Source organism: Neofelis nebulosa, chromosome 12, assembly GCF_028018385.1.
Source record: "Neofelis nebulosa isolate mNeoNeb1 chromosome 12, mNeoNeb1.pri, whole genome shotgun sequence".
NCBI lineage: Eukaryota > Metazoa > Chordata > Mammalia > Carnivora > Felidae > Neofelis > Neofelis nebulosa.
The window spans coordinates 23661913-23685119 of NC_080793.1; the positions used below are offsets into that span (position 1 = coordinate 23661913).

General features: G+C 38.6%; 1 protein-coding gene across 2 annotated transcripts in view; it reads left to right on the forward strand.

Annotated features, from left to right (window-relative positions):
* The window catches only part of SVEP1 (sushi, von Willebrand factor type A, EGF and pentraxin domain containing 1), a 200867-nt gene that overhangs the window by 77765 nt on the left and 99895 nt on the right, over positions 1–23207 (forward strand). For both annotated transcript variants that reach the window (XM_058694597.1, XM_058694596.1), the window contains exons 8-14: positions 5097–5215; positions 8204–8333; positions 11228–11335; positions 12306–12437; positions 13293–13487; positions 17256–17377; positions 19271–19379. In XM_058694597.1, coding sequence (XP_058550580.1) covers positions 5097–5215; positions 8204–8333; positions 11228–11335; positions 12306–12437; positions 13293–13487; positions 17256–17377; positions 19271–19379 — 915 coding nt within the window. The remainder of the gene's footprint in view (positions 1–5096; positions 5216–8203; positions 8334–11227; positions 11336–12305; positions 12438–13292; positions 13488–17255; positions 17378–19270; positions 19380–23207) is intronic.

The following is a 23207-nucleotide window of genomic DNA, read 5'->3' on the forward strand; positions in this document are numbered from 1 at the left end:
TAAAAGCATCATAAATATCTCTAAGAGAAGGATAAATAAAGTGGAGTGGATATTGTTGAAAACAGTATTAGCGATTTGAAGAACCAAACTGAGAGTTCCCTCAGAACGGAGAAATAATACACAACGAACTTGAATATCCCAATGGATCAAACTAAAAAGATGGAAGTTAAGAGATACCAGTGATAGATTTTTAAAAACCCAGTATCCATTTACTAACGAGTTCCAGAAGCAGCGAGAGGAGTAGATGGAGGAGAAAAACTTTCCTACCAGCAGAAGGAAGTTTCTCTGGGCTAAACTTGAGATCAATCATAGCCCAGGACGGCAGGATATTTTCACTACTGGTGAAATTTCTGAGTTCCAGAGTTTAACAAGAAAGTTTTATATATATATATATATATATATATATATATATATATGCGCATATATATATATATGCGCATATATATATATATGGACACACATATATACATACATATGTATAGATATAATATACATATAAAGTAGATATATATGTATATATGTATAATTTATTGTCAAATTGGTTTCCATACAACACCGAGAGCTCATCCCAGCAGGTGCCCTCCTCAATGCCCATCATCCACTTTCCCCTCCCCCTCACCCCCTATCAACCCTCACTTTGTTCTCAGTATTTAAGAGTCTCTTATGATTTGCCTCCTTCTCTCTATATAACTTTTCCCCCTTCTCCTCCCCCGTAGTCTTCTGTTAAGTTTCTCAGGATCCACATATGAGTAAAAAAATATGGTACCTGTCTTTCTATGCCTGACTTATTTCACTTAGCATAACACTCTCCAGTTCCATCCACGTTGCTACAAATGGCCAGATTTCATTCCTTTTCATTGCCGCGTAGTATTCCATTGTGTATATAAACCACATCTTCTTTATCCATTTGTCAGTTGATGGACATTTAGGCTTTTTCCATAATTTGGCTATTGTTGAGAGTGCTGCTGTAAACATTGGGGTACAAGTGCCCTTATGCATCAGTATTCCTGTATCCCTTGGGTACATTCCTAGAAGTGCTATTGCAGGGTCATAAGGTAGATCTATTTTTAATTTTTTTGAGGGACCTCCACATTGTTTTCCAGAGTGGCTCTACAAGTTTGCATTCCCACCAACAGTGCAAGAGGGTTTCTGTTTCTCCACATCCTTTCCAGCATCTGTAGTCTCCTGATTTGTTCATTTTAGCCACTGTGACTGGCGTGAGGTGGTATCTCAGTGTGGTTTTGATTTGTATTTCCCTGATGAAGAGTGACATTGAGCATCTTTTCATGTGCCTGTTGGCCATCCGGATGTCTTCTTTAGAGAAGTGTCTATGCATGTCCTCTGCCCATTTCTTCACTGGATTATTTGTTTTTTGGGTGTGGAGTTTGGTGAGCTCTTTATAGACTTTGGATACCAGCCCTTTGTCTGATATGTCATTTGCAAATATCTTTTCCCATTCCGTTGGTTGCCTTTTCGTTTTATTGTTTCATTTACAGTGCAGAAGGTTTTTATCTTGAGGAGGTCCCAGTAGTTCATTTTTGCTTTTAATTCCCTTGCCTTTGGAGATGTGTCAAGTAAGAAAATGCTGCGGCTGAGGTCAGAGAGGTTTTTTCCCTGCTTTCTCCTCTAGGGTTTTGATGGCTTCCTGTCTCACATTCAGGTCCTTCATCCATTTTGAGTTTATTTTTGTGAATGGTGTAAGAAAGTGGTCTAGTTTCATTCTTCTGTCCTTCATTCTTACTGTCCAGCTCTCCCAGCAGCATTTGTTAAAGAGACTGTCTTTTTTCCATTGGATATTCTTTCCTGATTTGTCAAAGATTAGTTGGCCATACATTTGTGGGTCCAATTTGGAGTCTCTGTTCTATTCCATTGGACCCAAATAGATAAAATCATGAATGAAAATGGAATTATTACAACCAATCCCTCATAAATATAAGCAATTATCAGGGAATACTATGAAAAATTATATGCCAACAAACTGGACAACCTGGAAGAAATGGACAAATTCCTAAACACCCACACGCTTCCAAAACTCAAATGGGAAGAAATAGAAAATTTGAACAGACCCACAACTGGTGAAGAAATTGAATCAGTTATCAAACATCTCCCAACAAATAAGAGTCCAGGACCAGTGGCTTCCCTGGGAAATTCTGCCAGACATTTAAAGCAGAGGTAATACCTATCTTTCTCAAGCTGTTCCAAAAAATAGAAAGGGAAGGAAAACTTCCAGACTCATTCTATGAAGCCAGCATTACTTTGATTCCTAAACCAGACAGAGACCCAGCAAAAAAAGAGAACTACAGGCCAATATCCCTGATAAATATGGATGCAAAAATTCTTAATAAGATACTAGCAAATCGAATTCAACAGCATATAAAGAGAATTATTCACCATGATCAAGTGGGATTCATTCCTGGGCTGCACAGCTGGTTCAATACTCGCAAACCAATCAATGTGATACAACACATTAATAAAAGAAAAGATAAGAACCATATGATCCTGTCAATCAATGCAGAAAAAGCATTTGACAAAATTCAGCATCCTTTCTTAATAAAAACCCTCGAGAAAGTCAAGATAGAAGGAACATACTTAAACATCATAAAAGCCATTTATGAAAAGCCCACAGCTAATATCATCCTCAGTGGGGAAAAACTGAGAGCTTTCCCCCTGAGATCAGGAACACGACAGGGATGTCCACTCTCACCGCTTTTGTTTAACATAGTGTTGGAAGTGCTAGCATCAGCAATTAGACAACAAAAGGAAATCAAAGTCATCAAAATTGGCAAAGATGAAGTCAAGCTTTCATTTTTTGCAGATGACACGATATTATACATGGAAAATCCGATAGACTCCACCAAAAGTCTGCTAGAACTGATACATGAATTCAGCAAAGTCGCAGGATACAAAATCAATGTACAGAAATCAGTTGCATTCTTATACACTAATAATGAAGCAACAGAAAGACAAATACAGAAACTGATCCCATTCACAATTGCACCAAGGAGCATAAAATACCTAGGAATAAATCTAACCAAAGATGTACAAGATCTGTATGCTGAAAACTATAGAAAGCTTATGAGGGAAATTGAAGAAGATATAAAGAAATGGGAAAACATTCCGTGCTCATGGATTGGAAGAATAAATATTGTTAAAATGTCAATACTACCCAAAGCTATCTACACATTCAATGCAATCCCAATCAAAATTGCACCAGCATTCTTCTCGAAGCTAGAACAAGCAATCCTAAAATTTGTATGGAACCACAAAAGACCCCGAATAGCCAAAGTGGTAGTGAAGAAGACCAAAGCGGGAGGCATCACAATCCCAGACTTTAGCCTTTGCTACAAAGCTGTAATTATCAAGACAGTATGGTATTGGCACAAAAACAAGCGAGAAAGTCTTAAATGAGTTTCCAGAGAAAAAAGAGAAATTGCACAGAAGAAACAAGAACCAGACTTACATTATACTTCTCATTTCCAGCTATAAATGCCAGAAGGAAATACAGCAATGTCCAAAGAATACAGAAAGAAAATGGATATAAACTTTCAATCCCAAATCCAGTTAAAAGTATTAGTCAAGTATGAATAAAAGTCAGCTACTCTTTTAGATTTTCAGAGTCAATATGTTAATGCATATTTGTGGGGAAGAAGTGTCCAAGGATAAGCTCCCTCCAGGAAAAAAAGAAAATATAAATTGTATGAAGTTTCAAAGAAACAAGAAGAGACACAGACTGTATCAACTCGGATATATTCACCTGCAAGTTACAGAAGACCTAATTTAACATAACATAAAATAAGGGATTTTTATATTATATATTCAGAATTTAGCTCTACAGTGACTGATGTGGATTGTGTTTATGTTACCAGCTCTAACTCAGTATTTGTACCATAGAGTTTCACACTGCAAAAAATACATTGGCTTTAATTTCTTGTTTTGACAGTTCATGTTAGCACCGCTAATTAATTCTACTTGACAGCCTTGTTTTCAAGCGTGGTTCTTTCCTGCCACAGTCAACATTTAGTTTTTGTTTGTTTCTTTTTTGTTAATTTTTAAAATATTTATTTATATTTGAAAGAGAGAGAGAGACAGAGACAGACAGACAGACAGATAGAATGCAAGCAGGGGAGGGGCAGAGAGGGAGACATAGAATCAGAAGCAGGCTCTGGGCTGTTAGCACAGAGTCCGACACAGGGCTCGAACTCACAAACCGCAAGATCGTGACCTGAGCCACAGTGGACGTTTAACCGAATGAGCCACCCAGGCGCCCCAGGTTTTTTTGATTGTTTCTTTATTTCATTCAAAAAGTATCTATCAGGCTTCTAGTGTGTGCCAGGCACTATGTAACACAATGGGACAAGAGATACCCTAGCCTTCAAAGAATTTGAATTCTGTTGGAGGAGAAACTCAGTTTCCTGATGGCAAGTTGTCTGGTCAGGAAGGACAGAAGGCTGTGGGGGCCCCTTTGGAGGGAGCATTTCCTGAGGAGATTGTGTCTAATCTGTGAGCTAAAAGACAAATAGGAGTTATCTAAGTAAAACAGGAAGAGGGCACTGACTCAGGCACAGAGAAGAACATGGGCAAAGGCTCCGGTACAGGAAAGACCACGGGGTTTCCATGGGAATGAGACTATCCAGCTTGGAGAGTGAGTTCCAGTAGGGGAACCGTAAGAGATGAAGCTAAGAGGTCAGCAGGTTCCACTTCAGGAAGGGCCTCATAAGCCATGCTGAAGGCAGTTGTACATTCCAAATTAATCTGGAATTGCAGTGTAAAAAATGAGTCACGAGTGCCTGGAGGGCTCAGTCACTTGAGCCAGTGACTCTTGGTTTTGGCTAAGGTCATGATCGCATGGGTCATGAGATCTAGCCCCGCATTGGGGCTAGACAACTGGGGCTACTCTATGCTGACCGTACGGAGCCTGCTTGGGTTTCTCTCGCCCTCTCTCTCTCTTTGCCCCATCCCCACTGGTGTTCTCTCCTCTCTCAAAATAAATAAACAAAAACATGAGTCACAGAGTATTCATATATTTTTGCCTCTTTCCTAAATGACTTAGAATTACATATCAATCTATATATCGATTTGTGCATTTTCTGAGTCAGATGTGGAGGCCCCTCAGATCAGCTGTCCCAAGGACATAGAGGCGAAGACCCAGGAACAGCAAGACTCCGCCAATATCACTTGGCAAATCCCCACAGCTAACGACAACTCTGGGGAAAAGGTAAGGTTTGTGCAAATATTTGCATCCTTTTCAAGTGGATTCTGAATGCGCTGCAAATATGTGCGATATTGAAGATTTACTAATACCCTCATGATAGTACTTTCTGTATAAACTCTACTCATAAATATTAATGCCTCATTGGATAAAAGAATGATTCACCTTGAATTTTTAGCTAGAAATCAGAAAAAAAATCTCTAAAACGGAAACTTTTATTCCGTGGACTTGTTGTATTGTATATCCACTAAGATTACTTGACTAAAAATTCTTTGCTTCTTACTAGGCTCCAGTGATCTTTTAAGAAAAAGAAGATATAGAAGCGATCTTAATTCCTATTTATGAACATACCTTTTAAAATATGAGCCCCAAACGACTGCATATTGGCCAAGCTGAAGGAGATTTCAGTGTTTTTAATTCAGCATTTTCTAACACAGTATTTTATTCAGAATACAATATTTTAATATTATATATACAGTAGCTTGAGATAGTTATCCATCAGATGTTGGAAAAGAAACTAATTTATGATTTAACTCCCCTTGAACCTGTACTGTTAGTATTCACATACGTGAAGATACTTTTATGGTACATTGTTTTCACAGCTGCATATAAATATGTACAAATCATGGCAGACAGGATATACTGGGGTGGGGCCCACAACACACACACAAAACTGTTCTGATAGTTGTGTTAAATATACTTATAATCAAGGTAACTTAAAAAAATTAACTATGGGTTACATTCTCAGGATTGATTGATTGATTGATTGAGAGAGAGTGTGTGTGTATGTGTGTGTGTGTGTTGTGTAAAACCAGCTTCTTTTTTTGTGTGGGGGGAGGGTATTTTTTTAATGTTTTATTTTTTCTAAATGTTTATTTATTTATTCTTGAGAGAGGCAGAGAGAGAGGGAGACAGAGAATCCCAAGCAGGCTCTGCACTGTCAGCACAGAGCCTGATGCAGGGCTCGAACCCACACATTGTGAGCTGAAGTCGAGTCGGATGCTTAACCAACTGAGCCACCCAGACACCCCTATTTTTTTTATTTTTGTTTACTTTATGTTATTTACTGAGTGCAGTATTGGTTTCAGGAGTAGAATTTAGTGATTCATCAATTATATACAACACCCAGTGCTCATCATAACAAGAGACCTCCTTTTTCTTTCCTTCTTTTTTTTTTTTTGTGCAAGAGAGGGCACAAGTGAGCAAAGGGCAGAGAGAGAGGGGGAGAGAGAGAGAGGGAGGGAGAGAGAGAGGGAGAGGGAGAGAGAGAGAGAGAGAGAGAGAGAGAGAGAGAGAGAGAGAATCCTACAAGGGGCAGAGAGAGAGAGAGGGAGAGAAAGAAGCAGGACTCACCCAAAGCAGAGCTCAAGCTCATCCGAAGCAAGGCTCGAACTCAGGAACCATGAGTTCATGATCTGAGCTGAAGTCAGATGCTTAACCAACTGAGCCACCCAGGCACAAGTGCCCTCTTTAAAACCCATCACACATCCAGCAGATTTATTTATTTTATAAATGGAAGTTTGTACCCTAACCCTTTGCCCATTTCACCACCCCCACCCCTACCCCCATCCCCTCCTCTGACAACCACCATCTCTTCTCTGTATCTATGCGTTTGCTTTTTTGTTTTCTTAGAGTCTGCATTAAATGAGATCCTATGGTATTTTAGGTAACTAAAGACAAGGTAACTTTTACATGTGAATTTAAAAGTGCAAATGTGACATCTAGTAGGTGATGTAAGTGTTGAACGATCAGTCCGTCATGTGTGGTTTTTACTTTTCACTAAAGGGCCCATGAAAACATGCATGCATTGTTGTTACCTTCATCATGATCGTCATCAAGCTCTAAGAAGAGCACAGGGACACATTTCAGGATCTAATGAGAAGTCACACTAAATGCAGCACCTGTGTGTTGAAATATTTTTAACGGTGCAATTGAAAAGACCAGGGTATTTGACTACAAAAGTATTTCTAAATTTGCATTTTAAAAATTTTCTAAATTAAAAGACAAATAGCAAACTTGAAAAAAAAATGCTTCGGAAGTGTCAAAAGTGAGGAATATGTATTACCTGACATGTTCATGTTATGTTATCTTATAACATAATTTTCAAAGGGACTAAGAAGGCAAGCATATCACTCAAAAAGAAAAGAACAGGGGGGCCTCGGTGTCTTAGTAGGTTAAGCATCCCACTCTTCATTTTGGCTCAGGTCGTGATCTCTCAAAATAAATAAACTTAAAAAAAAAAAGGAATGAATATGTCCATATTTCCATATCATGCAAACATGTGAGATTTTAATCTCGGTATAAGGCATTAAGAAACTGTGAGTTAAAACAACAACCTGGTGTCATATTTTTGAGTTACCAAAAAGTAATAGTATTTAATATAGGTCAGAGAACTTAGAGTGGGAACTTTCACATTGACTCTCAAATACTGACAAATGGGAATGCAAATTACTACCGTGTTTTGGGAAAGGAATTTTGTATTATCTATCGGTACATTGTTAATGACTTCTGGTTAGTAATTCTGTTCTGGAAATGTATTATAAAGACATAATAAAAATATTTTAGAATTACCTGTTCAAAACTGTTCACCCCAGTATTGTTTGGTATAGTAAAATTTGGGACCAATTTAAATGTCCTTCAATAGATTTTTTTAAATTACCATATATTTATTCTATAGAAAATTACAGAGACATTTAATCTTGAATTCTAAAGACTACGTAACAGAATAAAGAGTGTTTTAAGATATTATGTTTAAAAAACAAAGAATAATATTCCATGTGTATGTCAGCTGCACAAACTATGTAAATAGTAGTCTGGAAAGAAACATACTAAAAGGCTGTGTCTGATTTTTTTTTTCCGTTTCACTATATATATATGAAATATTAATTGTGCCATTTTAAATTTTATTTTCCCTAATAATATTTAAATATAAGAAGAGTAAATACACTGTCAGTATTAACCTTAACTTTCAAAATATTTATTTATCTCTACAAGGTATCCATCCATGTTCATCCAGCTTTCACCCCACCTTACCTCTTCCCAATTGGAGATGTTGCTATCACCTATACAGCCGTTGACCTATCCAGCAACCAAGCCAGCTGCACTTTCCACGTCAAGGTTGTCGGTAAGTCACAAAATTGCTTGAGTAGGATTGCGAAAATAATCCAGTAGTCCAAGGGCTTGGCTTCTCCTTTATCTTCAACAACTCGCTCCCCCCGATTCTCCCGGCTGGCTTTGAAACCTGCCCATGCCACTCCCTCTTTGAAACCTACATCCTCTTTAACCATTGCTGCCTCTCTTTGATTTCTTCCAATATGAGCCTTTGGAAAAGTTCCCAGTAATTGTCATCTGTTTTGTCTCCACGGCCATTTATATTCAAAGTCACTCAAGTGACTCTCGTCCCCTTCACTCACATACTAACTACTTTCATCAGAGGCATCACTGGTCTCTAGAGTTATTTCTACTGCACACTTTTTTGTTCTTATATTACATAATCTTTCCTTAGATTTTATCACCTTAGATTTTATTAACCACACACTCCTTATCGAAACTGTCTCCTTCCCTAGCTTATCTGACAGCAGTCTGTCTTGGTTCCACAACCTGTTTTTCTCATTTCTCCTTCTTTATCTCTTTCCTACATGGCTTCTCTTCCTCAGACCGGCTCTCAAATGTGGATCATCCCCAAGGTTCCAGCCTTAGCCTTCTTTTCTTTCTCTCTCTCTCTCTCTCTCTCTCTCTAGTTTTTCTGGTGATTTTGTTAACTGACAACTTCCAGAGTTCAATCTGAAGCTTAGATCTATTTTCTGAAATTCAAACCAATATATAGAACTGCCTATTCAACATTCCCAGGTAAATGTCTTACAGGCATTTCAGACTCACCCAAACCTAGTATATTTCTTAGCTCAGAATGGCACAACCAACCACCTACCTACCATGCAAAAATCCCTCACTCCTCTCCTTCCATCACCAACATTCAATTATTTCTCAAGTTCTTCTGGTTTCATCTACATATTGTTTCAGAAATCTGCCCTAGTCTCTTCACCCTCACAACCGCTGCTGTAGATCAGTCCTTATTTTGGATGGGGTGCTGGTTTATTTCTTAGTCTTCCAATTGCTCTTTGTACTTTCAATCAAGTCAGTAGATATTCAGTAGATACCAGGTACCCACCACCAAGAGGTAATATGTGGAGAAATAGGATATGTAGCAGCCTGTAGTGGTCAAGAGCACAGACTCTGAACCCAATCTGCTTCATCCAAAAGTAGCATATAGGGTTATTGTAAGGCTTTTAATTAGTTAAAATATATAAACCACTCGAACTAGTGCCTAACTCACATTAAGTTCTGTGTAAGCATATTGACATTTAGCAATATTCACCTCATATATTTTAATCTGTTTGTTTAAAATTTTAACACAACAAGTTCATTTTATGTTAAGAATTTTACATAACTTCTTGAAATAACTAATGTATAGTCAGACTGGCTCCTGACCCTAGAAATGATAGGTTTTGGTAGAAGTGCATAGAAAGAGACTCAAGTGAAAATCCCTCTAATTCATTTCAGAGTGCTTAGGTATTTTAAATGCTTTCTCACTTGTTTTAAGCATGAACTTGGCCAGCCATATGTAAAAGATGCTAGATTCATTTTTTGTGGTGCTATGATCTTAAACATGGCATTGTGGTTCAAGCATTTGCCAAGTTTCAATGTTTCACCATGAAGAGTCAGCACAGTGAAATGTAAAATATGTACTCAAGCGTCTGACTAGACACTAGCTCAGTTTTCATAAGTGTGAAAGAGAGAGGTGACCTGGGAAAGACGAGGAAGCGGGAGAAGGTGAGAGAAAGGGAGACGAGGAGAGAGGGAGGGAAGAGAGAGAGAGAAAGATAAGAGACAGAGAAAATATTCTAAAGCCTGCATTTTCTTGTTTCCTCAGATGACAGGGTGTGGGTGTCTTATTGATAAATGAGAGGAGGCAGGAGTGCTTTGGCTTAGCTTTCCAGGGAATACTGCCTCACTTGCTTTGAAATAGGCTTTCTCTCTCTCCTTTGGACACCACGCCTCCGCTGGTACCTCCCATTCTTTTGACAGTAATTGACTGAGTCTTAGCACCCTCTCGTACCTGCAGTTCGACTTTAAAATATTCGTCTAGAATCAGATAAGTGTAGAAAATCTTGGAAAGAACCGATTTGCAATGTCTTTGGGAAAATAGTAAATACCACCAGATTCTTCAGTTTAACTGTAAATTGACTCGATTGAGTCACTCTTCAAGCGCACAGACCTCCACCGAGCATTTTTTTTCACTTTTTTCTTTGTTCAGCAAGTTTTTCTGAGCCTGTGTGACAGGCCAGGTGCTATGCTATGCAGTGGAAACCTAACTGTGAGCAAGAGAGACTTCGTCACTGGTCCCCAGAGTTTACAGTCTAGAAAAGGAGTCAAACCAAAGGTGCTAAACCAATGAAATGAGAAGCATGAGGAAAAGAGAAAATGGAATTTATTCATAAGACGTAGTGTAAAACAGAAACCTCTACATTCTCATAGATACAGCTCATTTAATTTCTGAGTGTGTGTTTTCATAGATCATGTAAAGAAACACCCTGGTCTGGATGCCTGCGGTTGCAATTTTCTAGCTTAGTGACCTCAGATGAGTCCCTTTATTTGCGTACTCTGAGATTTGGTCATTTCACTCCTCCCACTTCTCTGGGAAGGTTCTCTTCACTTCCTGGCCGCATCCAGAATTGCCTTTGATAGCACTGTGCATAGGGTATTTTAGATTTTAGACACCTTTCTAGATACATTTCTTCTTCAACAGGCAGAGGGAAGTATAGCAAGAACCAGCTCTCTCTCCTGCCTTGAGACGAGGGATAACAAACTCTCATTGTCAAAGGAGCTCCAGGGCCAGCCTTGTGCTAACAAGGTCAAGGCTCTCTGCCAGCACAAGTAGACTTCAGTTCTCTTATGCAAACCTCCTCGTCATTTTTGAATATCACTTGTGACTTCTTTGTCTGCTTTCCTGTCTTTTAGACGTGGAACCGCCTAGCATAGACCGGTGCAGATCCCCACCTCCGATGCAGGTCTCGGAGAAGGAGCATGCTGCAACCTGGGATGAGCCTCAGTTCTCAGACAACTCAGGTGCGAGCCCAGGGATTTTGTGGTCAGCATGGTAACACTGAATTATGTTTCCTTTTTAAAAGCTTTTTTAAAACGTTTATTTTTGAGCGAAAGTGAGAGATAGGGTGGGGGAGGGACAGGGAGCGAGGGGGCCAGAGGATCGAAAGCGGGCTCTATGCTGATAGCTCTATGCTCCATCTGGGTCTTGAACTCCTGAACCATGAGATCATGATCTGAGCTAAAGCTGGACGCTTAAGCACCTGAGACCCGCAGGCACCCCTTAAAAGCTTTTGAAAGGATAAAAGAAATGAAAAGCAAATTACATCTTGTCTAAGTGGTATGAATAATCACATAAGGTAATATGTTTTAATCTAGGATAATTACATGTCATTTAATATTATTAATCTTACCCATTCTTTAGGTTCCCTGCCTTCATTCAGTATTTAGCGGACATTTATTCAACCTGTACTAGGAGGACTTGAAGATTTCTATAAATTCACTGAATCTCTAAGCTTATATTATGCCTGAAGGCATAAACTATGCATTTGATTCGTACCTTTAGTACAGTTTATGTATTCATGCTCATTTCTTAAACGTACGCCCCCGAAATGATAAAAGTTCATAGGACAGCAGAAAAAAAAAAAAAAGAGCAAACACAACTGAATTTCATGTTAGAGGTTTCACTAACGCCCAGTAAATAATAATAAAAAATGCAAATTACATAGATGGCTTAATTAAGTTTCTCCAGGGTCCCGACAGACTGACCCATTCGATTCAGCAAGAATTGCCTTAATCTAACGAACCTTTTGAGTCTGCTACTTCTGCCTTAGAGCGTAACATCGTTTGTTTCTCGCCAGTGGCCAAATCAGCATAAGTTGCGTGCCCATCTGGTTTGCATAAATAGAAAATGAAAATTCAGATCAAAAAAAGTGAGAAGTAAAGTGACCGCAGACCAGTCACCCCACAACTAGATCCCTTCTTTCCCTTCTAGGGGCTGTATTGATCATCACCAGAAGCCATACACCAGGAGACCTTTTCCCTCATGGGGAGACTGTAGTGCAGTATACAGCCACGGACCCCTCGGGCAATAACAGAACATGTGACATCCACGTTGTCATAAAAGGTATTCTCTTCGTAAGCCTCGAAAAATCTGGTTGACCTTTGTTACGTTTAATTGCTATGTTTTATGGCAGAAAATAGGCTGTGTGAAGCAGATTTGTAAATTTAGAATACTGACAGATTTTATTTACGTTTCCGATTATTATTGCTTCACCTGACGATAGGTAGAAATATTTTCTTCCAGGGTAGTCTTTTTCAGCTTATTATTTTTTTTAACCTTTATTTCTTTATTTTGAGAGAAACGGAGACAGTGTGAGTGGGGGAGGGGCAGAGAGCGAGGGAGAGAGAGAGAGAGAAAGGGAGAAAGAATCCCAAGCAGGCTTGGTGTTGCCATCGCAGAGCCCAGCGCAGGGCTCGAAGTCACGGAACCATGAGATCATGACCCGAGCTGAAACCAAGAGGTGCACGCTTAACCGACTGAGCCACCCAGGCACCTCTTCCAAGGTAGTCTTTAATTAACGCTTCGTTAACATTTGCCCTAAAGGTACAAAATATTATGATCACAATTCTACTTCAAATAACTGAGGAGACAGGTTCTGAAGATGTACTTGCTGCGTAATGTTATCTACTTTTCTCTCTTATTAAAGGCACGCCACAAACAGCAACCCCAACTCAGAAATAACTTTTAGCATTTCATAAAATTTGCACAGCCTCTAATTCTGATTCCACATAGGTACAGCTTTTCAACTGTGTCCACCTCGGAACCAAAAAGTGTCCGTCGTCACAAGGATTTATGGTAAAAGTTTTTCTAGGAAGAGTGGTGGAAAGGGAATTCTTTTCAAACATCACCTTAAACTCATGGAATTTAATTTACGTTGTTTATACCACTGTATATAAATAGTGTAATTTTTTTATACAGGTTCTCCCTGTGAAGTTCCATTCACACCAATAAATGGGGATTTTATATGCACTAAAGATAGTGCTGGAGTTAACTGCACATTAAGTTGCTTGGAGGGCTATGATTTCACAGAAGGGTCTACTGAGAATTATTACTGTGCTTATGAAGATGGCATATGGAGGCCGCCATATTCCACTGAATGGCCAGACTGTGCTAGTAAGTTTTCATTTTTTTTTCTGGATTCCTTTCATATATGTGAGTATGTGTTTGGGTGTGTGTACATTTTTTTAATGTTTATTTATTTTGAGAGAGAGAGAAAGAAAGAGGCAGAGAGAGAGGGAGACAGAGAATCCCAAGCAGGCTCCGCACTGTCAGCACAGAGCCTGACACAGGGTTCCATCTCACAAACTGTAAGATCATGACCTGAACCGAAATCATGAGTTGAACACGTAACCAGATGCACCTGGACACTTAACCAGGCACCCCTGGGTGTGTGCACATTTCTGACCATTAAAGAGGAAAACTGCCTTACAATAGGGGTTAGGAAAAAATGGTGCCATGAATTTGAAATGTCTGTGGATAAGAGAAATGTTCATCCCTTGATTTAAAATGTTAGCCCCCCCAGGGGCGCCTGGGTGGCGCAGTCGGTTAAGCGTCCGACTTCAGCCAGGTCACGATCTCGCGGTCCGTGAGTTCGAGCCCCGCGTCAGGCTCTGGGCTGATGGCTCGGAGCCTGGAGCCTGTTTCCGATTCTGTGTCTCCCTCTCTCTGCCCCTCCCCCGTTCATGCTCTGTCTCTCTCTGTCCCAAAAAAAAAAAAAAAAAAAAATGTTAGCCCCCCCAGAGACTGGTTATTGGTTGAATTGCTACAGGACAAGATTTAGTTTAAAGCAAAACCATCTTGGCCCTCTTATTGTTATTTATCAGAAATACCTGAAGAGACTTACTGTTCTTGATCTATAAACTTGAACTTAAAGTATAACCTTATAGTCTGCAGAAGAGCTTATATTTAAAGTAAGGTCCCACCAACAATGAAGCGACAGAAAGAGAAGTCAAGGAATCGATCCCATTTACAGCAGCACAAAAAACCATAAAATACCTAGGAATAAATCTAACCAAAGAGGTGAAAAGTCTGTACACTGAAAACTAGAGAAAGCTTATGAAAGAAATTGGAGAAGATACAAAAAAAATGGAGAAAGATTCCATGCTCCTGGATAGGAAGAACAAATATTGTTAAAATGTCAATACTACCCAAAGCAATCTACATATTCAATACAATCCCTATCAAAATAACACCAGTGTTCTTCACAGAGCTAGAACAAATAATCCAAAAATTTGTATGGAACCAGAAAAGACCCCGAATAGCCAAAGCAATCATGAAAAAGAAAACCAAAGCAGGAGGCATCACAATCCCAGACTTCAAGCTCTACTACAAAGCTGTAATCATCAAGACAGTATGGTACTGCCACAAGAACAGACACTCAGATCAATGGAACAGAATAGAGAACCCAGAAATGGACCCACAAACGTATGGGCAACTAATCTTTGACAAAGCGGGAAAGAATATCCAATGGAATAAAGACAGTCTCTTCAGCAAGTGGTGCTGGGAAAACTGGACAGCGGCATGCAGAAGAATGAACCTGGGCCACTTTCTTACACCATACACAAAAATAAACTCAAAGTGGATGAAAGACCTCAATGTAAGACAGGAAGCCATCAAAATCCTCGAGGAGAAAGCAGACAAAAACCTCTTTGATTTTGGCCATAGCAACTTCTTACTCAACACGTCTCCGGAGGCAAGGGAAACAAAAACAAAAATGAACTACTGGGACCTCATCAAAATAAAAAGCTTCTGCACGGCAAAGGAAACAATCAGCAAAACTAAAAGGCAACTGACAGAATGGGAGAAGATATTTGCAAATGACATATCAGATAAAGGGTTAGTATCCAAAATCTATAAAGAACTTATCGAACTCAACACCCAGAAAACAATCCAGTGAAGAAATTGGCAAAAGACATGAATAGACACTTCTCCAAAGAAGATATCCAGATGGCCAACCGACACATGAAAAAATGCTCAACATCACTCATCATCAGGGAAATACAAATCAAAACCACAATGAGATGCCACCTTACACCTGTCAGAATGGCTAACATTAACAACTCAGGCAACAACAGATGTTGGCAAGGATGCGGAGAAAGAGGATCTCTTTTGCATCGTTGGTAGGAATGCAAGCTGGTGCAGCCACTCTGGAGAACAGTGTGGGGGTTCCTCAAAAAACTGAAAATAGAACTACCCTGCGACCCAGCAATTGCACTACTAGGCATTTATCCAAGGGATACAGGTGTGCTGTTTCGAAGGGACACCTGCACCCCCATGTTTATAGCAGCACTATCAACAATAGCCAAAGTATTGAAACAGCCCAAATGTCCATGGATGAATGAATGAATAAAGAAGTTGTGGTACACACACACACACACACACACACACACACACACACACAATATGGAGTATTACTCGGCAATCAAAAAGAATGAAATCTTGCCATTTGCAACTACGTGGATGGAAGTGGAGGGTATTATGCTAGGTGAAATTAGTCAGAGAAAGACAAAAATCATGATTTCACTCCTATGAGGACTTTAAGAGACAAAACAGATGAACATAAGGGAAGCGAAGCAAAAATAATATAAAAACAGGGAGGGGAACAAAACATAAGAGACTGTTAAATATGGAGAACAAACAGAGGGTTACTGGAGAGGTTGTGGGAGGGGGGATGGGCTAAATGGGTAAGGGGCACTAAGGAATCTACTCCTGAAATCGTTGTTGCACTATATGCTAACTAATTTGGATGTAAATTTAAAAACATAAAAAATAAAACAAATTAAAAAAATAAAGTAAGATCCAACATGTGTGATAGAATGAAAGATCAGTCACATTCTCTTTAGATCTGATTTAGACTTAGAGCTATTCTATAATCTTAAATATGTGTACTGGTATAAAAATAACCAATATCTTTGTCTAGTGTAAATATTCTTTGGAATTAATAGTTGATCCAGTACCATAGATGGAGTTTAAATGCCAGTGTCTTGGAGAAAGGGTAAAGCCCGCTTACTTGAGCTATTTTTCTCCCCAAATGAGGGAAGTAATTAGAAGCAGTATCATTCACCTCTATCACAGATTTAGACAGTAGGATTTAAAAAAAAAAAATTTTTTTTAACGTTTATTTATTTTTGAGACAGAGAGAGACAGAGCATGAACAGGGGAGGGTCAGAGAAAGAGGAAGACACAGAATCTGAAACAGGCTCCAGGCTCTGAGCGATCAGCACAGAGCCCGACGCGGGGCTCGAACTCACGGACCCTGAGATCATGACCTGAGCCGAAGTCGGACGCTTAACCGACCAAGCCACCCAGGTGCCCCTAGACAGTAGGATTTTAATGCTGATACTATTAGGAGGCGTTGTCTCTGAATATTTGGAGACATCTTGCTAAGTCTAACCCTGCAAGCTTTTGATCCAAGGAGAAATTCTCTGTGGAAATTATACTTTCAAGGAATACGATTGCACATAATATTTAGAAAATTTTCAGTGTCTATTGGTTAAAAGTGTAATATGAACATATATGATACAAATTTATATAAACATAAAAGATATCTTTGACCCAGGCAGGATTTTTCAGAAATTCCCAGAAATATAATTTAAAATTTTTTACGTCTCTTTTTCCCTTAAATACTCATTTTCTTAACGTGGTTGTAAGCTAAAGAATAATTTATCAAAGCAAACTCATCACTGGGTAATTCGGTACAGTGCTGCTTGGCTCGTGGTTTATAATGCCTAGAAACTTTTCCGAACTGTCATCTCCTGTTTTTGTAACGATCCCACAAATTGTTTTAGAATTAAAATACTAAGTTACCATTACTCCAAAGACAATTAAATCTTTGGGTTGGAACACCAGCTAAGTGAAACTGTTTTCTCTAACATTTTCCAGTAAAACGTTTTGCAAATCATGGGTTCAAGTCCTTTGAGATGCTGTACAAAGCAACTCGTTGTGATGATACAGATCTGTTGAAGAAGTTTTCTGAAGCATTTGAGATTACCCTGGGGAAAATGGTATGTCAGTAGTATTGTCTGTCATATTTTAAAGGATACCGTTGAGCGTTTTCGTCGCGTCTCAGGGTAACCTGCCACTGGAATTCCTTGTCCTGATGATTTCCCTCCTCTGTGTAACCCAGACTTTTCCCTCATATTTGGAATTGGTCATAGGTTTTGGACGTCTGGAATGAATTATAAGTGAATCTTTATTAAAACATTTTGAACTTTTTAAAACATTCTGAGTCAGAAAGCCAGAGAAGCGTGGGGTCCATGTGGTTTGAAAATGTCTGCTTTGTTATTTAAAGCATGACAAAAATGCCATTGTAGGCTGTATTTATTTTAGGATGGGATAATTGAACACTGAAAGGGCTTTCTTTTTCATGCATTTTTGTTGAGGATTCTTTCAATGTTTACAGGAAAGCAAAACAATGTATTGAACTTGTGTTGAGCATCTCAAAGGCAGGAAACGTGTTCTATACGTATTTGAATCCCTAATGGAGTAGGCAGCTTAGATTTGGGATAGATTCTAAGAGTGGAATTGGTGGTAGTAGATTTGATGTGCAGTGTGAGAGAAGGAGGGGAGTCAAGGAGGCAGAGTGCCCAGGAACACGGACGCACGAATGGGTGTACATGGCTGGAAGTGTGTCAGAGGACCTTTTCTGATGTCTCTTATTTTCTCAGTGAACAACGATGCAGAATGATCAGCTGAGAGAATAAGGATGGGAAGGAGTTGTTGAGGTTTGGAAAGAGAGGTGATGGTACCGAATAATTTTCTAGAAAGGCACAAATGAATGTGCTAAAGAAAGGTGCTAGGATTGGCCAGAAGCAGGTGTGTGTTTTCTTTCAAGCTGTAATCAACCATGTGGGTGGGTGCATGTGTGGACAGAGCAGAGCAATCAGTTTTGGGTTAAGGGTTCTGCAGACAAACAAGTGAAGAAGGGTGCGTGTGAGAGAGTAATTCAGGAATAATTCATAATAAGGAGGTGAAGAGACATCAGGCTGAGAGACGGTGAAGAGATGGAGGGGTCAACGGATTATAAATCTGATGAAGTCAAAGAATTCCAAGAGGAGGAGAGGGTGCAGTTATCGGGCATGATGAGGTCTGAGGGTATGGCTATGAGAGCAGGTGACAAAGTAAGGCTGGAAGACATGAGGAGAAAGAGAAAAAGGAAGAGGGAAGCCAAGGTGAAGGAAGGATTAGCTGGATGGATACAGAAATCCCCAAAAATTATAGCAGGGAGAGTTACTGGATGTTCTTAGAAGGAAGGGGTGATGCGGAATGGGGAAAGGCTGTTGGCAGCGGCCATATGGAGAGGCCATCTACTATACCATGAGCTTCAGGACTGCGAGGCTCTAAGGAGGGGTGAAGGGAGCATGATCTGGAAACAGCAGGGAAGAGTGAGGAAGATACTTCCTCCACCTCTATGCCCACAGTTTGAGGAAGCTGGAAAGTGAGATACCTTTGAGAGCAAAGGTAAAAGGAACAGAAAGAAAGGAGATGAAAAAAATAATAGGAGATTCGCTGATTACTGGCTGTGAGCTCCAAAGGGCAGAGGAAGGTTCTGAGGACTTGGAGATGGGTGGGAGATAAAGTCAGAGGAAAGGGATCTAAAGAGCCATATGGGGTAAAAGATCAGAGACAAGAGATATGCCAGGAGTTCTGGGCTTCTGGGGATCAGTGATATAAACAGAGACAAAAAGGCATGAAAATAATTGTGGTGATTCACAGACACGGGAGGCTGTAAGGGGCGGGGCCTGGAGGAGGACCAGGAGTCTGTCCAGGAACATGCAGGGCTCTAGCCCTCTCCTCTCTCCTGTGGATAGAATTGTGAAGGTCAGGGGAAAGAAGGGCTTATCCAAAGCACACAGAGATGTGATTTACGTTTTATACTTTTCATTATTTATTTGCAGGTCCCATCATTTTGTAGTGATGCTGATGACATTGACTGCAGATTGGAGGACCTGACCAAGAAATATTGCCTTGAATACAATTATGACTATGAAAATGGCTTTGCAATTGGTAATTATATTATGTAGTGTCAGTGGTTTGCAAGACTGATCTGCAAAATAAACTAATTCCAGGAGAGTGGGGCAAATGAGAAAAATTAACTTTTTTTAAGCCACAAAACTCTTGAAGTGATAAAAAGAAGAATAAGTCACATTATGATTGTGATAGTTTAATATTTATATGATAGGATAGTACTAAAGCAGTTTTTATATGGCATTCAATTAAAATTGCAATTAAGCCGTGAATTTAAAACAGTTACACATGTAAAATGCTCCGATTCCTCACCAAGAATATGTTAAGACTCAATCTGTTCAGGTCGGATATACCTTCTGGTTGAATTTTGATATTTTCTGCATGGCATCTCTAAACATTTTTATTAAGGTCATTCCTAAGTCTGGTGTGTGATTTTTTGCTGGCGTATCTGGCCATTTTGCTTACTGCCTTAATATTCCTGGGAGATTTTAGTAGCCACTCTTGGGTCTTTTATTAGCAAAATCATCAACCTTTCCAGTAATTATATTTCTGATTTTTATCGCATTGTTATAAAACTGCCGAACACTTCCAGAATACTGTTTTTAAAAATAATAGTGATAACAAAATAGTGTCATGGTTAAGCACCATGGACTCTAACACCAACTTCTTGCATCCAAATTCTGGCCCTACCACCTGCTAGCTTGTGGTCTTGAGCAAATTTGTACTCTGTGCCTTACTTAGTCTTCTCACCTATAAAATAGGTATATAAGAATTCTAAACTCATAGGGCCATTCTCAGGGTAAATTGAGTAAACACAGGTACAAATAAAGTCCTTAGAAGGTTATCCGAGACAATATTAGTTGACATTACAGCAGACATCCTTTTTGTTTCTCGCACTCATCACACGTATCGTATTTTTAGTGACTTAGCATGAAGAGTGATGTTGACCTTTGCTTTATACTTTTTCAATTTTAGAAATATTATTTTGCATATATGTTTATTGCAAAAATTTGAAAACTGCCAAAACCCGAAGAATGAAATAAAGATAATCCACATAAATAATCCTGTCAATAATTCCATTAATGTACTAATATGTGTATATATGATATACTAATGTATATGTATACACACATATAACTGTACATGTATGTGTGTATATGTGCCCTTATTATTTTATTAACCTGAATTTTTAGCTAACATTTTATTGAGGACATTTTTCCTTTATTAAATATTATACTTCAGTTTCAGGGGCCACATATTATTATTTAATCAATCAATTGCTGTAACTTAGGTAAACAACTTCCGGTTGGTAGACTTTGGGTTTCTCTCCATTTGAACTATTATATAAAACTTCTCAGCGAAAATTTCGGACATTAAAGTTTTAGGTAGAAAAACATGAAGTGGCATTGGTAGTGGCATGACTAGAGTAACAGGCCTCTTCTGCCACACGTGACCCAGGTTTCCCCTCCCACGTTACTGAGGTAGATTATTGAGGGTTTAGGGGTACACACAAAGAGAATCACTTGCCGTCAGAAGACTTTGAGATAGGCAATGTTTGTCATCCAATAAGGATCAAAGTAACAGTTTTCTAGATTCAGACATGGACAGATGGTACCACTGATCCTAAGAGATAAGCCTTCATCCTTGAATGCCTTTACAATGGAGAGTCCCAAGATTAGCATAATATTTATTAAAAAAAAAAACATTTTAATTTTTAAAGAGAGAGAGAAAGAGCATGAGTGGGGAAGGGGCAGAGAGAGGGAGACACAGAATCTTAAGCAGCTCCAGGCTCTGAGTGGTCAGCACAGAGACCCACACGGGGCTCAAACTCACAGGCCGTGAGATCATGACCTGAGCTGAAGTCAGACGCTTAACCAACTGAGCCACCCAGGTGCCCCAAGATTAGCATAATTTTTCTAACAACTTGATGAGTCATAATGTATGAAAAATATACTATATATATATAAAGTGTAAATATATATACACTTTATATATATATATACTTTGTATATATATATATACTTTATATATATATATACTTTTTATATATATACTTTATATATATATATATATATACTTTATATATATATATATACTTTATATATATATATATATATATATATATATAAATGGTTTGACCTCATGATAGTCTTATAATTCAAATGAAAACTAAAATGAGATGCCATTTTCAACCTGTCAGATTAACAAATTCAAATAAGAATCGTAACACCCAAACTTGGCAAGGGTATAAGGAAAAAAAAAGCATACTCACATATTGAACATAGAGGAGAAATTGGAGGACAATGGACAATATGTGTCAAAAGGATTAAAAACACTCAAGCCTGACATTCTCCTTCTAAGAATATTCCTCAAGGTAAAAATCATGCCAATGTGCAAAGATGTACTCCATTTCATAAATTCTAAGGTGTACATTTTTCATCTGAACATCTCTGAAATTGGAATATGTCTTCTCAATAATGGTGCTTACACTGTATGAAATCCTATATGCACAAGGATGTTCAAAATTTTAAAATAACCTAAAAGTCTGAAAACAGAAACCTGGTTATTTTTTGGTATATAGACATAGAAGAGAATATTATGAAAACATTTGACACAGAAATGCCACAATATACCATTGATAAAATTAGAAAAAGATTACTAAATAATATACACATAGTATAATCTTTTATGTTTATATCTATTCCACTGTTACACATATCTGTATGCATAAATGTGTATGTGTGGGTTTATATATCCATAGAAGAAAATCTTGCCTAAAATGCTATAGTTGTTACTTCTATGTGGTGGAATTATAGATAATTTACACATTTTTTTTTTGGTCTTACTCATCTGTTTTCCTATAATGCCTACCTAATACTTGTGGGAAAAACACTTAAGTGAAAAAGTTATTTACAAAATTATTTATTGTAGGCAATTTTAATAGCCGAAAACAAGTTAAACAAAAAAAATTTTTAAGCAGCTTATTTTATTTAAAAATCTATTTTAAATTTTATTTAAATTTTTTAAACAGCCTACTTAGGTGGACAGGCCTGTATAAATATAATTTGATATTTATAAAATTTTTAATGTTTATTTATTTTTGAGAGAGAGACAGAGCATGAGTAGGGGAGAGCAGAGAGAGAGAGAGAGGGACACACAGATTGCGAAGCAGGTTCCAGGCTCCGAGCTGTCAGCACGGAGCCTGACGTGGGGCTTGAACTCACAAGCTGTGAGATCATGACCTGAGCCGAAGTCGGACGCCCAACCGACTGAGCCACCCAGGCACCCCAATACAATTTGGTATTTAAAGCACATAAGTAAGCAACAACAATATACTCAGGCCAATATTCGCATCATTTACTGGGGTTTTAGAGTGAGTCAAATACTGAGCTAGATGGTTTATGTATATTGTCTCAGTTATCCTCCAGACCTGTGCGGTAGGAATAGTGACCTCAATTTATAAAAGGAGAAAGTGTGGTTCAGAGAGATGAAAGTAATTTGATGACGACTGTACACCCTCACATCATGCATTCAGAAGCTACAATCTGAATCCATGCAGGGAATCTAAAGATCTCAAGTCTCCATGTCACATCCTCCAGCGTGGTTACATCACGTTTAACTTACATGCTATCTTCAGAAACTGACCCCACTCTAAAGTATGATGCAGCTATCTTGAATAATCCCCACAAAAGGAAACCTGCTCATGTGCATTAAGTTCGTAAAGCTGATATTAACATTTTTTAAAAGAATGGAACAAACCCTGAAGGGAAATGGGAATTTATTAAAATTCTGCACCCACATCCTATTTACCTCTAAAGCTGAAGTAATTAACTATTAGCTCAAAGATAGAATGGCTTACAGGCATAG